The sequence below is a fragment of the Epinephelus lanceolatus genome, chromosome 14 (assembly GCF_041903045.1).
Source record: "Epinephelus lanceolatus isolate andai-2023 chromosome 14, ASM4190304v1, whole genome shotgun sequence".
Taxonomy (NCBI): domain Eukaryota; kingdom Metazoa; phylum Chordata; class Actinopteri; order Perciformes; family Serranidae; genus Epinephelus; species Epinephelus lanceolatus.
In genome coordinates, this window is record NC_135747.1 from 16,141,898 (window position 1) to 16,157,454 (window position 15,557).

General features: G+C 40.6%; 1 protein-coding gene across 1 annotated transcript in view; it reads left to right on the forward strand.

Annotated features, from left to right (window-relative positions):
* asic4a (acid-sensing (proton-gated) ion channel family member 4a) overlaps positions 1-15,557 on the forward strand; it is a 127,281-nt gene that overhangs the window by 108,476 nt on the left and 3,248 nt on the right. Inside the window, exons 5-8 of the mRNA XM_033614231.2 lie at positions 3,505-3,558; positions 11,058-11,211; positions 14,936-15,027; positions 15,206-15,285. Of these exons, the coding sequence (XP_033470122.2) occupies positions 3,505-3,558; positions 11,058-11,211; positions 14,936-15,027; positions 15,206-15,285 (380 nt within the window). The remainder of the gene's footprint in view (positions 1-3,504; positions 3,559-11,057; positions 11,212-14,935; positions 15,028-15,205; positions 15,286-15,557) is intronic.

The following is a 15,557-nucleotide window of genomic DNA, read 5'->3' on the forward strand; positions in this document are numbered from 1 at the left end:
TATATGGTCATGTGCTCCAGGCACGCTACTGCAAGTGCTAACATTACATAGCCCACACTGCTACATGTAGCTACATGCTAACATCGGAGAAAGCTGTTGAGTTTGCCTCAATTTCGGATCATATTCCTGCTGGAACATGTTCAGTTGTGAATATTTAGGTGTTAGGTAGAAAGTGCTGTCGTAATCCATTACAGTCATTCATGATCATCGTTTTAAATCACTGACCCGTACTTATTATATTGCAAGTGAATATAATACTGCAAAGCTCAGGTCTGTTGTGTCTCAACCTGAGTCTTCCAGACTGGACTACTGTAACTCTCTTTTTACCTGTCTAAACAAATCTATGAATCACCTTCACATAATCCAGGAAGCTGCTGCTCGGCTGTTAACCAGGTCAAACAGGTCGACCCAAATCACTCCCATTTTAGTTTCCTTACACTGGCTTCCCATCATGTTCAGGATTCACGGTCAGGCACCTGAATACATCAGTGATCTCCTCCATCCATATATTGTCAGTAGGTCCCTTAGGTGTTCAGAACAGGACCTATGGGCTGTCCCCTGCACCAGACTCAAAACAGGGCTTATTTTGGGGGGAGGGGCTTAAGGAGACAGGTGCTAAAATGGAGTGTCTCATACTGAGGGTGAATATAGTTGTTCCAGCACAGAAAGTAGAGTAGAGTAGAAACCTAAAACACAAGAATGAACCTGAAATGCTACACAGTACATAACTTAATAAAGTGGTGACAAACAAATATATCAAGATATATCGAAAGTGGAAAAGGTGATGACATAAGCAGAGCAGATTGATAATCAGACAGCACATAAAAGACACGTCACAAAGGTGTGTCAGCTAGATACCCATCACTGTTGCTCCACCACTTAAACACTTTCTCTTCTCTGACACGTGAGTCCAGCAAACACAAACTAAGACGCTGAGACATCGTCAGTGTGTGCGTCATCATAGCCAGGGTGCATGAAGTCAAAGAGCTGAGTCACTGGATGCGAACTGTTTGTTGGCTGATGTGTCTGATAAGTGGGCATGTTTGAAGTTGTCGCATTTAGAAAGTCACAATATATGCAGGAATCACTTTGGCTCCCACATCCACACAGTGCAGCTGACATTCGCGGCCTTGTTTAGCACTCTTGACAATATGAGGAAATTTATTGATGTGAATAAACAACACAGTATGAGACATTTGAGGACAGGAACAAGTTTTGATACTGATTTAACCCCACACTGCTGTAACTGAACTGATGCCAGGCTGATGAATATAAACGCTGCCGTTCTCAGGTTCAAATTTACATGTCAGTCACACAACTCAAACTTCCATTCGCAGGCTGTAATGGCCGCACCAAAGTGGCGGTGGTCTGATCTGTGGAGAGAAATCGCAGCTAATCATTTGATCTCGACAGGCTGCGAAGCGGACACGTTTCTAATCAGTTTGTGTGTGCTGCGGGGTGACAGTACCTGCCTCGCTGCAGGATCGTGATTGTGTTGCAATAAGCCTTGAGCTCACATTTAGGGGGAAACTGGCTGAGGTGGCTTTTGACTTCAATATCACGCTATCTACATGGGAACATCTCACTGCTTTGACTTTAGTTACCCCTATTTTGCCAAGTCTCAGACCCATCGTATGCCCACCCAAGGCTTCAGGTTCAAACCTATAAAAGCCCTCCGTCTCACTAATCAGTCTCAACTAAGAAAAAGAGCTATTGAGTGGGAAATTTTTAAATTAATAGATAGTGAGGGCTGTTCACAGAGCAGAGGTCTTCAGAGAGCAGCAGAACCACTTTGCTTCCATGATGATGTATTACATCAGATATGATATTTATTATATCAGATGTAATAAATGTGGAAGCTTTTCCAGGCCATTTGCCCAGTCCGGCATTAGAAGAGGGCCTCTATCAGGTAGCGGGAGCCTCACATTGGTTCACTGCACTTATCAATAGAGAGTCAAATTTATTGTTGCATATTAAGTTTGCTGAAATTCCTTCATAAGCTTCCAAGGAGCGATTGGTTCAAAAGCTCGCCAAGGGAGCATGAGGCCAGCCGTGAATTGAAAATCTTTTTATAGCCTCGATGTGACAACACGGTGCTGTATCAATGAAACGCAGGAGTGCTGCGCCTTACACAATTTACAGTATCCACTTTTTTTTTCTTCCTCCTGCAGTCCTCTGAAGCCACAGCTGCAATTTACAGTTGGCTGCTCCAGATTTGTGTTGCTCAAATTTTTATTCACTTTAATAGTTTGCTTTTAAGAGAATGGCACTGATGTTTGTAATCCATTTCTTTCTCATACTCGCTTACATAATCCAGCAACTGTTTACAGTCTGTTTAACGTGACAGAAAATTGTCATCAGCGTGCGTTTACATAATCCATTTGTTTCCAGTCTGCTGCTTCTAGTTTTTCAGTCTTTTGTACTCGTTGAATTGTCTTTCTGTGGTTTGTGTATTTATGTTTCTTGTCCTTTTGAGACACTGAGTTACATTGTTGTTTATGTTGCTTTCATATTGTTCTATTTGTTGCCTTCATTACGTATTTTGTGGCATATTTATGCATCTGTGTTTTTTTTGGCAGGATACTACAAAAACAACTGCATGGATTTCTAAAATTTGGCCAAACCGGTGATCAGTTTCTGAGGTGGCTGTTTTGTAAAGCATTTTGTATTTTTTGCTCATGACTCCTGAACTGAGAGGCATAGAAGCAAAACTGTGTTTTCCTGGATTCTTTGGTTCAAGATTAATATTTTAGTATGTCGTCCTATTTCTATATTTGGATGACCACCAGAAAAAGGCTTTTAAGTTGTTCTTGTTCGTAGAGTGTGGACAGCATACAGAGACACGGCACAGCTTTTGTCTCCACGCTCAAAATTCCTAAAAATAAAATACATAGGATGATTTAAAGTTATTTTTTTTCTTCAATCAGTGATGTTTAATGATAGTTTATATTGTGTCAGATCATTGCAGGTTATGTCTATGACAGAATAACTTGGTTCAGAAGCAACTGAATGTGTGAATGGACTCTCTTCATATCATCAGACATTATTTCACTGTGTATTAATTAACATTTCTGAGTGACTGGGAAGGAGACTTCCACAAAACATTAACCCCATGAACATTTCACATACACACACACACACACACACACACACACACACACTCCTGCCAATTAATTGTGCTGCTGATGAATACCTGTCATTAATGGCCCAGGCGATTTGTTCGTCTGCGAGGAAGTGACTCATTGATTGGTTTTTAAAGACTTTCTAAATATGCGTTATGGGTGAAGCCAGCATGTTCCATTTCTCAGTGCAATCAAGGACAGACGTCCAAGACGGCCCATGCTCTATGGATGGAAGTCGTCCTTTGTGTGCCTGCCCTCATTTGAAAATGACTAATAAGCTGTGGAGTGTTGTTCACAGCCACAGTTGCTCATTGCAGCAGACACGGGTCACTGATCATTTTGTTTCTGATTGATCAGACTCATTTTCTGTTCTCCTCTCCAGGAACTGCAGATATCTGCCCTCCCAGTAAAATCAACTGTGTTGACAAAGCACTCGGTAAGAGACAATCTTCCTTCATTTCTTTTCTCATTACAATAGATTCCCCCAAAGGGAAATGGAAACACACTCTGTAAATATGATAAGGATTTTTTTTTTCTCTGTAATACAAATACCTGGAGGTAGACTTGATATTTTGAAATTACTTTTCCTCATTGTGATTTAGTCACTTTAGAGCTTGATGGCTGTGCTGCCTCCATTGTTGAACTGTTAATATTAAACCAACTCTCCATTCCTGCATATCTGCACCTCCCCACCCTTCGCTGCAACTCCAACCTCACTCTCCTCCAGCAGACATCGAGACTGAACAAAGGTGGCTTGGTCTCAAAGGCATCACGGCTGTAGAAAAAAAGAAATTGTTCATGGTCATGGCAGACATATAAGTACAATTATCATTTCTCAGCCAAATAAGCCAGAAATTTAATTATCTCTCTCTTTGCTGAATTCAAGCCCTTTTTAAAATATGGTTGAATGAAATCTTAGATATATCTCACGAGAGTGGGCCATATTCATCTGGGTCATATTCCTGAATCAAATAGTGTGAATACATTCAGCCTCCATGAAAGGTAATAAATTAGAATATCATTTATATATTTATATTCTAAGGTTGTTTTGTTCCCATATCAGACAAAGAATATATGCCATCGTGCTCCTGCATACACATAACCTTACTGTTAGATTTATGAAATAAATAAATCATCAATTTATAATTACTGCTTTCAGTGTTCCTCACTGTTTTTGTCTGAACTGAATGCATTAAGAATTTGATGAGAGATTGAGAAGAGCTATTTACTCTCGCCCAACCCATACGACCACACAAATTAGTGTGGTTGGGTTTAGGAAAACAATCATGGTTTGGGTTCAAATATTTATGTTAGTACGTAACTGAGCTTGCATAACATAACGTGACAACATGACGTAAGTATGTAACGAATGTATGTTCAAACAACTCAGTGTTTACTGTTGGTTTAATAAAGGACACAAACAGCAGCTTGTGTTTTGCTGTGTCCCAATTCGAATGCTTCCATGAGTACACTTCCATGTACTGCACTGTGTACACTACTCTCATGCATTTCTACAGGGTAGTGTTGTTTCAAATCGAACGCCACAGTTGTGCACTCACCAGAGATGACAATCACAGCATTTGGCAACTTCTTGTTCGTCTCTTTAAAGACAAATTGCAACCAGATGGAGCATTACCGCCAACATTTGACTGTGATCATTGCCTGCCAAAATACCTCCCAGCTTGTTTGCATGCTCACCGGAGCAACCACAACCACTGCAGTTTCCTCAGCCGCCATTTTCACAAGTTTGGTGGTCCTTTCCTTCTGCAACACGGCCAAGATGGCGACTGTTGAGAATAGGCTTGTTCTCGAGATGAACTGTGCCTTAAAGTGGACGAGATCAGGCAGCTGCAGCAGGAGGCAGTGATAAAAAGCTGTGGTGTTGTTGGACAGTTTCCCGACAGTTTCCATCAGCCTTCAGTCTATACAGGAAGTCAAAGGAACACTCACATCCTGTCAGATCTAATGCTGATTTATTACAAATGTTATCAGACTCATGTATCAGTTTGTTCTCAGTCTCCATTTGTTTTAATTATGACAGAGTAGCCTATTAAAATGCTTTATAGGTGACCTGGAATTTATGTTCATGGTTCAACCTCCATTTTACATGAATTCTTATGTAAATCAGCATCAGATCAGTTCGCTGCTGCAGAGCAGACCTGTCCCCACAACTACAGAGGCTAAATAAATTGTGTCTATTAGGTTAATGTTTTCAGAGGAAAACAACTCAAGACAATAGCTTTCATCAAGGATCAGTCAGATAGAGTCAGAGTTTCACATCTGCACAGATGTTGTATTCAGAGTCTCTTCCCACTGACCACAAGTCTTTGTGTTGCTAAATACTTCAATGATTAAAACAGTCCAATGTTATTACTATGCCACAGCCTATAGTTTATGATGAATGTATTCAGTCTCTGACTACTAAACGTCACCATCAGTCACACAACATGTATTCTGTTAACAGAATAAACCTTCAAGTCAGACAAATAAAATCAAACTCTCTCCCATTCAACAAAAATTTTGATTTATATTAAACGCATCTTATTGAGTCAACATTTAAACCAATCAGCTGTTTGGTCAGATGAGAGCCAGGCATTTCCCATCATGCCTTGGGTCTTGCAGTCAGCGGACAGCAACTGCAACATCAGGATGAAGTCGGACACAAATCAAACTGACGTGCAATGTGTGCCAATCAGGTCTGGCTCATCTCAAATGAGCCTAATAAAAAATGTATGCAGCGTTTCACACTCAATTTTTTGACCATTATGAGTACACCATCCGGGTATTAATAGTGCACTTAATTTGCCATACATGTCAGTGTTAAAACACTTATGCCCTCAAAGTACCAAGTAAAGTACGGAAGAACACAAATAGGATGGCGTTTATTTTGTAGGCTAACCCAGAAACATCACCCTGGTTACCTCGACAGAAAAGCCCAGTGGGATTTTTCCATTATAGTTTGGATGATTGCATTTTGGTGATAACACTTTAAGGAAAGTTTGAATATTGAGTATTTTTGCTTTGTGACATTACTGCATTTTCCAAAGTACAGGCTCTGAATAAGTCCTCTTGACACACTTCTCTTTAAGACACAGTCTGTTTTGGGGTAATATAATATTGCTAACTTATTACGGGTAGTATTATGGGAGATGATTGAATCATAGTTTTGCAGTCGAAATGATATCCTGTATCCTTACTTGTGGATTTGCAGTAAGAAGATGGTGTTCAAGAAGAGGAACAATAATAAAAACCTGAGATTATAATATAAAATGTTTCTTTTGCATTAAACTGTAAATTGAACAAATATTCCAAATAATATCTGCATTCATACTTTAAAGACTAAAGCATTTAAACAATTTTGCAAATTACCATAATCCACTCACTTTAAAATATGAATTATTTATTATGTTTGTTTCAAATGCATTTAATATTTTAATATTATTCTGAATCACTGGCTACAAAACAGCAGCACACTGAATGAAAGAGCCTGCTGAAGAAGCCCTGCGCTCTCTTCTCTTTGACCTCTGGGTGCACTGTAACGATGACCACAGGTTTAAGAGGAGGTGATGAAGCTGGGAAAACAGAGGCCACTTCTCTGGTAGTTTTTGGGGCCCTCCTCCAGGCTTGGTGTCCTCCATGTCCTGAACATCAGTAACGTGAAGTTCAGTAGGAGATGTCGGAGGAGCTGGTGGAGAACTTGTCACTTGACTGGATAAGCTGCTTTGTTGCAGCCAAGCTGGTGGTCAAGCCATCCTGCACTGCAAAAACTATGACAGGTTCATCAAGACGGGTCAGTGGAGCCGGGGGAGCAGGAGGCACTACAGAGGCTGGTTCCCTGGTGGGATTTGGATCCTTCTCCATGCAGGGTTCATCATTTTCTCCCCCCCTGCAATCAGTGTCATCAACAAATGAAGGGTTGGAGAGCCTAGAACCACTGTGGTGGCTTCTGGGTCATTCTCAAGGCAGACTCTGTTGATTATGTCCTCCCCTGCCTCAACATCAGTAAAAGATGGAGGTTCAGCAGGGGATTTCAGAGAAGCAGGAACCACTTTGGTAGATTCATGGTCATTCTCCAGGCAGGGTTTGTCGTCTACATCCTCCCTGGCCTCAACATAAGTAATAGATGGAGGGTCAGCAGGGGGTGTCGAGAGGCTGGTGGAGTTGACACTACAGTAGAATTTATCTCTTGATTGGCAGTTGGCGGCTCATCACTTACAGCCAGGTCTAAATGACCCTGGAGTGGAGTGTTAGCAGCAGGTTCAATAGTGCTTGTCAGATAAACACTTTAGGGATCTCGGGCTGAAACACCCCACTAACTTACCACTGCAACTTCAACAATCTCACTCAGCAGCACTGGCGTAAAACTCTTGATCCTGTTCACCAAGACCTCATGTGGATGCATCTGTCGGATCTTTGTCATGCCAGACTGGACCATGTCGTCCCTGACTGAGCGGGAGAAGGTGGCCTGATGTTCCACAGTGGCAAGAGTGTTGGAGACTTGGTCCAAAACAGCCTTTGTAACCCCATTTTACTAAATCTCTGGGAGGATATGTTTAAGAGGGGGCAAGGAGGAAGCACCCAGAAGCCCTGCAGGACTCTGGGAACAACCTCGAAACACCACCTCTTTTGGACTGAGAAGTGTGGGGCTGGGAGCCTCTATCTGCTTCTGTCACAGGATCCTGATGTAGTGTTTGGCCATGCTGAGGACTTTAGGATGTCTGTAGGTTACAGTAATTAAAATAAATTTTTAAAGCACTTTGAAATATCAAAGAGATATTAAAATGACTGCAGTGTAACCAGTAATAAATATGTGTCAAATATAGCCTACTAAAAGTTCGGAGGTAAGGCCTCTGGGGATTTGAGGAGCATCTGGGCTTTAAACTCAACATCCCTCATTTTGTTGCTGACATTTACTGCCCACACCTGAAACAAGGAATTAGGCATAAAGTGCAGTTTTGACATTGACATGCAGCTTTAGAGGTTAAAATTAGCAGAATGTAATAATCTAGTGTAAGTATTCCCAGGACTCCTGTCTTACAAGCATCTGTGAAGGTTTGACATCCTCCTCATCAAAATCCTCCAGTTCAAACTCCCAGAGGCTTCAGACAGAAATGAGAAGTTTTATTTTTCCTTTTACTCTTAACACTGTCAGAGTAATATTAGTGCTGCATGAGGAGAGTTGGAGATGTATTGGTAGAGCGTCTGTATGTGTCTCAGTAACTCACTGTTCTGTCAGAGTATTTTTGATTTCCTCCAGAAGGAAGTTGATCATGTCTTCAGCAGTCACCTGAGATGGGACCTGGTTTTTCTACAGAAGCCTCAGGAGTTCTCTCACCAATAAAATCTAAAAAAAAAATGCACAGGTCTTAAGAAAATACATTCATGTTGTTTATGCCAAATTCTGACCCTACCATGTGAATGTCGCAGCAGAAATCGAGACTCATCAGACCTCCAATCTTCTATTGTCCAATTTTGGTGAGCCCGTGCAAACTATAGTCTCAGTTTCCTGTTGTTAGCTGACAAAAGTGGCACCCAGTGTGGTCTTCTGCTGCTGTAGCCCATCTGTTGTTGGTTCAGAGATGGTCTTCTGCAGACCTTGGTTGTAACCAGTGGTTATTTGAGTTACTTTTGCCTTTCTATCATCTTGAACCAGTCTGGCCATTCTCCTCTGACCTCTGGCATCAACAAGACATTTTCACCCAGAGAACTGCTGCTCACTGGATATTTTCTCTTTGTCGGACCATTCTCTGTAAACCCTAGAGATGGTTTGTGTGGAAATCCCAGTAGATCAGCAGTTTCTGAAATGCTCAGACCAGCCACATGGCAGATGAGCGTGAAGGGGGGAGAGACAGAGGGAGTGACATGCAGCAAAGGGCCACAGGCTGGAGTCGAACCCGGGCTGCTGCGGCAACAGCCTTGTACATGGGGCGCCTGCTCTACCACTAAGCCACCGACACCCCTTCCTTCCCCATTCTGATGCTCAGTTTGAACTTCAGCAGGTCGTCTTGACCATGTCTACATAAATGCATTGAGTTGCTGCCTTGTGACTGGCTGATTAGCTATTTGTGTAAACGAGCAGTTCAACAGGTGAACCTAATAAAGTATACTGTTATTAATGATATATATAATGAAAAATCTTGAAGTAAAAAAATAATGTTAGGCCATAAATGAACTATGTAAAGGCTTGAAAATTATCGTTTGGGGTACTGTGGGGGTGGGGTATTTACTGATGTGTTTTGTGTTGTAGAACAAAACATCAAAGTCTCTTAACCTTATTTCAGACAGCCAAAAACCCACTGACTCAAGACAAGAGACACCAGGAGCTAAAATGCTAACTCATGTCTGGGTTTTAGGACTGATTCCTGCAGCACTCTATTGAGACCCAGCATTTGTTTGACCCATCCGTCCGCTCCAACCTCCTCCCTATGCTGACTTTGTCGCTCTTTTTACTATGTCACCCACTGTAAGCTGCGTATCTCATACATAGTGTTATTTAAAAGGTGAGCTTTTGAAAATTTATTTTTTAATATGTGAACAATTCATCCCTGCAAGTTAATTGGGTGTAAGTCTACCTGTATGTTTGGCAGAGCCTTTAGTGTCACTGACTGTACTCCATCATTTATTCTCAGAACAAATAGTGTAACTGAATTACTGCTGCCACAGTTGTTGTCTATTAAATAACACGGTTAGCCTAACACATCATTTTGTGTATACATCCAGAACGATATCACTCTTGTAATATCATGTGATCTGTTTCTAATATGGTAGAGACCACTGCTAAAAAAAAAAAGTCTATAAAAAATGGTGTGACCTGACATTTTGTTGCACATTTTATTTGATTTGATTTATTTATCAAACTGTTAATTCTTCATTCAAAGGCTGCAATGAATTTGTTCATCCTCAAAATTACCCATACATCAGGGAGAAACGCTAACTACTACTAATTTTCTGGGCACGGAAGTAATATAATTTAATGATGCTGAGAGCCGACTGCTCCTTCTCACTAAAAATACACATTTTAGCCTTCAAAAAGCCTTATTACTGCACTGAAGAGGCCGCTCGGAGAAAAGGCCTAATCGTCTACCGTACATCAGCTGGTTTATACTGCAATGTATTTGTGTTGTTGTAAGTGCTGTTGCTATGGTTACCTGTTGTCTAATGTACAATGTGCATAGATTTACAAGTGGACTTGAACTGTAATTTAAGTGTCCTGATATGTTTTACAGTTTTAATGGATGCCTGCCAACCAATCAGAAACATAGGTTCATTATTTCTGTGGTCATACAAGAAAATATGACAGTAGACGTCTTTAAAGCTACACCAATCAATATTTTTATTTTAACAATAGATCAAATTATTATGTGAAAATGTGAAAGGGGTCACTCACAGTGACAAACCCACAGATATCATCACCTCTGCCATTTCCCTCAACACTATGGAGCATTTTAGCGTCTTTTAGCTAATTGTTAGCGAATTGTTTTGGTTGTACTGTTTTGGTTCATTCGCAACGATTTTGTCAGCCTTGTTGCCGCCAAGCAAGCAGCTGTTGTTGTTAGTTAATGATTAGCTGGTGAACATAATGGAGCATTTAGATATTTGTCACAAGAGGTGTTGGGGACCAAAACAGAGCTTAAAGAAAAGTGAATATTGAACTTACTTTTGCCAACACAGCTCCTAATTGATGGTAATACTACTAATGTAGCCATTCAACTTTATGAGGTGTTAATTTGTAAATCTTGTGTTTACAGCCTGTTCTGCTGCACTCAAGGGAAAAAAAACATCCCCTGCTTTCCTCCCTTCACACATTTTCCTTTGTTGCAGCTTGTTTTTGCCTCTAGATTCTAGATTCTGTACAGTATCTTGTATGTTTCCCTGCTGGAGTGTTTGCCTGGACCAGTCTGTAGCTGTTAAACCACTGTTTCCATTATGTTGCAGCACAGCTACAGAAGAACAGTGGGGATACCTGTCCATGCGAGACACCCTGTAATCTCACCCGCTACGGTAAAGAGCTCTCCATGGTCAAAATCCCCAGCAAGGGCTCTGCTCGCTATCTCTCCAGGAAATACGACAAGTCAGAGGACTACATCAGGTACGGTGGGAACCTTCAAGACTAAACTCACATATGGGCAGTGATGTGGTGCTCAATAAAAAGGGCCATAAACTATGACCTTTAGTGTGTGATAAATAACACACAACCATAAATGAAAACAGACATCAGTTGTGTTTTCATACAAGCATCAGTTTACATTTTGTCTTTAGGCGAATAGTAGATGTTGAAGGTCTGAATTAGGAGGTCTGGTAATAACGAGTTGATTGTGAGGCACCAAGTTCATGCATTACATGTTTAATCTGGATATTGAATATATATCTATTATACTGTGTCATAAGATTTTGAGCTGTACTCTTCCTTTAGTTTATCCTGGTCTGTCAAACACAAAAAAAAAATATAATTACGGATTACAGATTACCATAAACCTTAATAGATACCCCATTAGATGGATAGAGTCCGCTGAATTATTTCATAAGGTTTTGATGACTCATACGACCTGTTTGGCTCCACCATTAGGCCAAAATGTCCCTTTGATGAACACGTGATGAAGAGATGTTTGTGTTTGATTTTCATGGTCACCACAGAATAATAATAAGGTGTTAGGTGACTTCCTGTCTTTTCCTCCAGCAGCACCTAGGGTAAAATTTCTACTCATACATAAAACATCAGATGATCACATTGTAGTGACATTAAATATACAATAATAAAAAGATTGCCATGAAAATTTGGGATGAATCAGTTTTTAAAGACCTCATGGACTTTTTTATGGTGCAACCCCCCAGGGGAAAAACCCACTACTAAAGCTCAGTGTGAAATTCAAAATTGTAGTTTTAAAATAATATTAATATGTTTATAATAGCTTAATTATCCCTGTTTTTTTTCCTTGTATAAGTAACTGCAATATAGCTTGGGCAGTGATCAACAAAATCACAATGTAAAAGCCATTTGCAGGAATTGGCTGGGCTGAGAAAAACACATTTATAGAGTAGTTTGGTCTCATTTTGGAGTAGACCACTGGCAGATTAGTTCCATACCCAATATTTTGTTATCCACTAAAGTTAGGCACCTTACATGAATCAATTCCTGCTCCTATTATCTTTGCCATCATCTTTTTATTATGTCCCATGGGAACTGCCCATTGGTCCGACAGCCCATTGGTCTGACATCCCATTGTTCTGACCATATTAAACTCATTGTTCCGAAGTCCCGTTGTTCTGAAATCATCATGATGCCCTGTGGTTAAGGTCTGGTTAGGTTTAGGCACAAAAACCACTTGGTTAGGGTCAGGAAAAGATCATGGTGTGGGTTAAAATGAAAAAGAAAGTGGCAAACACATAAGCCGTGAGTCTGCTTCGCCTCAGGCCTTTCCCAGCTGACCCACAGCCGGTCGCAGCGCACCATCAAGGTAGAAATACGCCCGCCGGGAGCCATTCAGCACCGCGGACCATCGGACTAATGGGATGTCGGACCAATGGGCTGTCGAACCAATGACATGGACCCATGTTCCACTACTGTCATGTGTACACGCTGGACACACAGCCTGTTCTGCACTCCCCCTTCCCCACCCACAGACACACCTAGTGGAGATCTACACTTGGGATGGTAATGATTAATCGACGATCGATGAAGAATTTGATCAAACAATTCAAATTTAATCAATCAAATAAAGATCTGATTCTAAAAAATAAACAATGTGCAGACTCCTTTTACATTCTAGCTGTCAGTAGAATTGTGTATTTCAAAAGCACATTTCAATGACTAGCATTAGCAAACAAAGGGTGCAAGATAACTGTTATCTTACTATATAATGATGAAAACTCTGTCTGTGTGTGTCTGTTTCACGTTTTTCTCCTCACTGACTTGGTCAATCCATGTGAAATTTGGCACAGTGGTAGAGGGTCATGGGAGGATGAGAATGAAGCAATATTACATCAATTGGCCAAAGGGGGGCGCTGTAGCAAACGATTGAAATTTTAAACTTTGAATGTGCATATCTCATGCCCCGTATGTCGTAGAGACATGAAACTTTGCACAGAGATGCTTCTCCTCATGAGGAACAAATTTGCCTCAAGAACCCAGAACTTCTGGTGATATGGATTTCCCGCCATTTTGAATTTTTTGAAAAACACTTAAAATCGATCTCTTCCTAGGAAGTTTGACCGATCTGCATGAAACTCGGTGAACATAATCAAGGGACCAATATCTAAAGTTCCCTCTTGGCAAAAGTTGGAAAACTTACTAAAACTGAGCTTCTATAAGGCAATGAATATTGCGGAGGGCGTGGCTCATCACATAAAGGTGTATAACATCTCAAGGGTTTCACCGATCACCACGCAACTTTGTAGGCATATGACCACACATCATCTGAGGGGACCCCTCCATTATTGACCCCATCAAACAAAATGGGGGCGCTAGAGAGCTAATTTCTTATCTAGGCCTAACAGCCATATCAATTTTTACTAAACTCGGTAGATATGTAGAACAGGACGCCTCAAGGTGACTGAAGAAATTTAACTCTAATTGGCAACTGGGTGGCGCTATAACAACAGAAAAATGCTTAAAAATGGCTAAAATGCGGTCGATCACTGTGGCTCCCCCTGTGGACGAATGTTTTGGGGTTTTTATTTCCTAATTTTTGGTATGACTAAGTCATGGTATGGTATGCTGTACATAATCATGGAAACTGTCAGTGTGTCATTCTGTCAGTCAGTCATTCTACCAGTGCGCCCCACTTTTAAGTCAATACAACATGTAAACACTTTAACTATCTGCCTTTCACTGTGCTGCCTCAACTACTAATGTACAGTTTTAGCCCACTAACTATCCCACTATTGGCAATGGTACTACTGTAATTTCAATAAAGCAATTGTAATCATATTATCAAATTCACAAAAACTCTGTCTGAATACAATGTTCTTCTTAATGGGTTCAGTTGACTATTTAATCTGCAATTTCCTATGACCTGTATCCCAAACACACACCATGTCAAACTGTACGTGGGCAACTGTGTACTCAATGGGTATGGACTAGTACTATATAACTAGTATGCAATATGTTGTTGTGAGCTTTGATTGAGCAAAAAACATATTAGGTATTGTTTGGTATAAGTACAATTTTATGGTTTTTTTTAATCATGATTAATTGATTGTAAATGTTACCAATGATTGATACATAAAAGTGCCTACAATTCACAACCCTAACCTGTATAACAGTATATTGTTTGTTCCATGCAGCTCATTAATACTGTGAGGCGTAATGAACATTGTAACTTCTAACGACCACAAGCAGGGCTTCAACTTTTAATCCTGTTTTACTACGTGCATTGTGGAACATTTACTAATATTCAGATTATAATGAACTTAATGCACTTACAACGTGCTTACACTGTAATTCCTCTCAGCGCCTAATAGGCAGGGATGTAGTAGAAGGTAAACATGCCTAAACCAAAGAGCTCATGATGCCTCACAACACTTAATATTACCAGACTTTCTAAATCCAGAGAGATCAGAGACGTGGCGGTGACTGAGCATGCTGTCATTGCTCGTTCTGCTCATCTCAGTTAAACCCTGAAACACCTCATTATCTCACAATCGCTGGTTGGATCTGTGTAAAGCGCTGTAGGCCTGACAATCCCATCATAACAATTTACAGTGAGCATAAAGACAACTTGAAATGGTGTTTTTTCTTAAATGATGTTAGATTTGTAGAGAGTTGTGAAAACAGCGCAAGTGCATTTCACTGTGTTTGACACTTGTTCTTCCAGAGACAACTTCCTGGTTTTGGATATCTTCTTTGAAGCTCTGAACTTTGAGACGATTGAGCAAAAGAAAGCCTACGATGTTGCAGGTTTATTAGGTAAGAGTTCTGTCACTTTGTTTCTCTCTTTTCTGAATATTTAAATAGACCTGGCAGGTGCAGAGTGAAAGGCGTTGTTATAGAAGCTGCACTTACTTTTCATTACCATTAGTGGCAAACAGAAACTGCTTTGGTATCAGGTCCATTGTGCTTCTCCCTAAGTGCTCCTGCTTTTCAGGTGACATCGGCGGACAGATGGGCTTATTCATCGGAGCCAGCATCCTGACAGTCTTAGAAATACTGGATTACATCTATGAGGTATGGTGGCTGTGCAGGCCCACACACACATCAGTCAGTCACAACATGAGGTCAGACCTAGCTGTGATATAATTAGAAATAATTAACAGCTATTGTCCTCAGCAAGAAATCTGCTGCAGCCGACTAATGTGACTATTAAGAAAACACATATGTGCCCTCATGGATTATTTTACTTTCCCCAAATAATGACAAATTTTTTTACTTTCTGTGTTCTTCCCACACATAATCATCAGAACATCTGAGAACTGGCAGTGTAAATGTTATCGCTTACT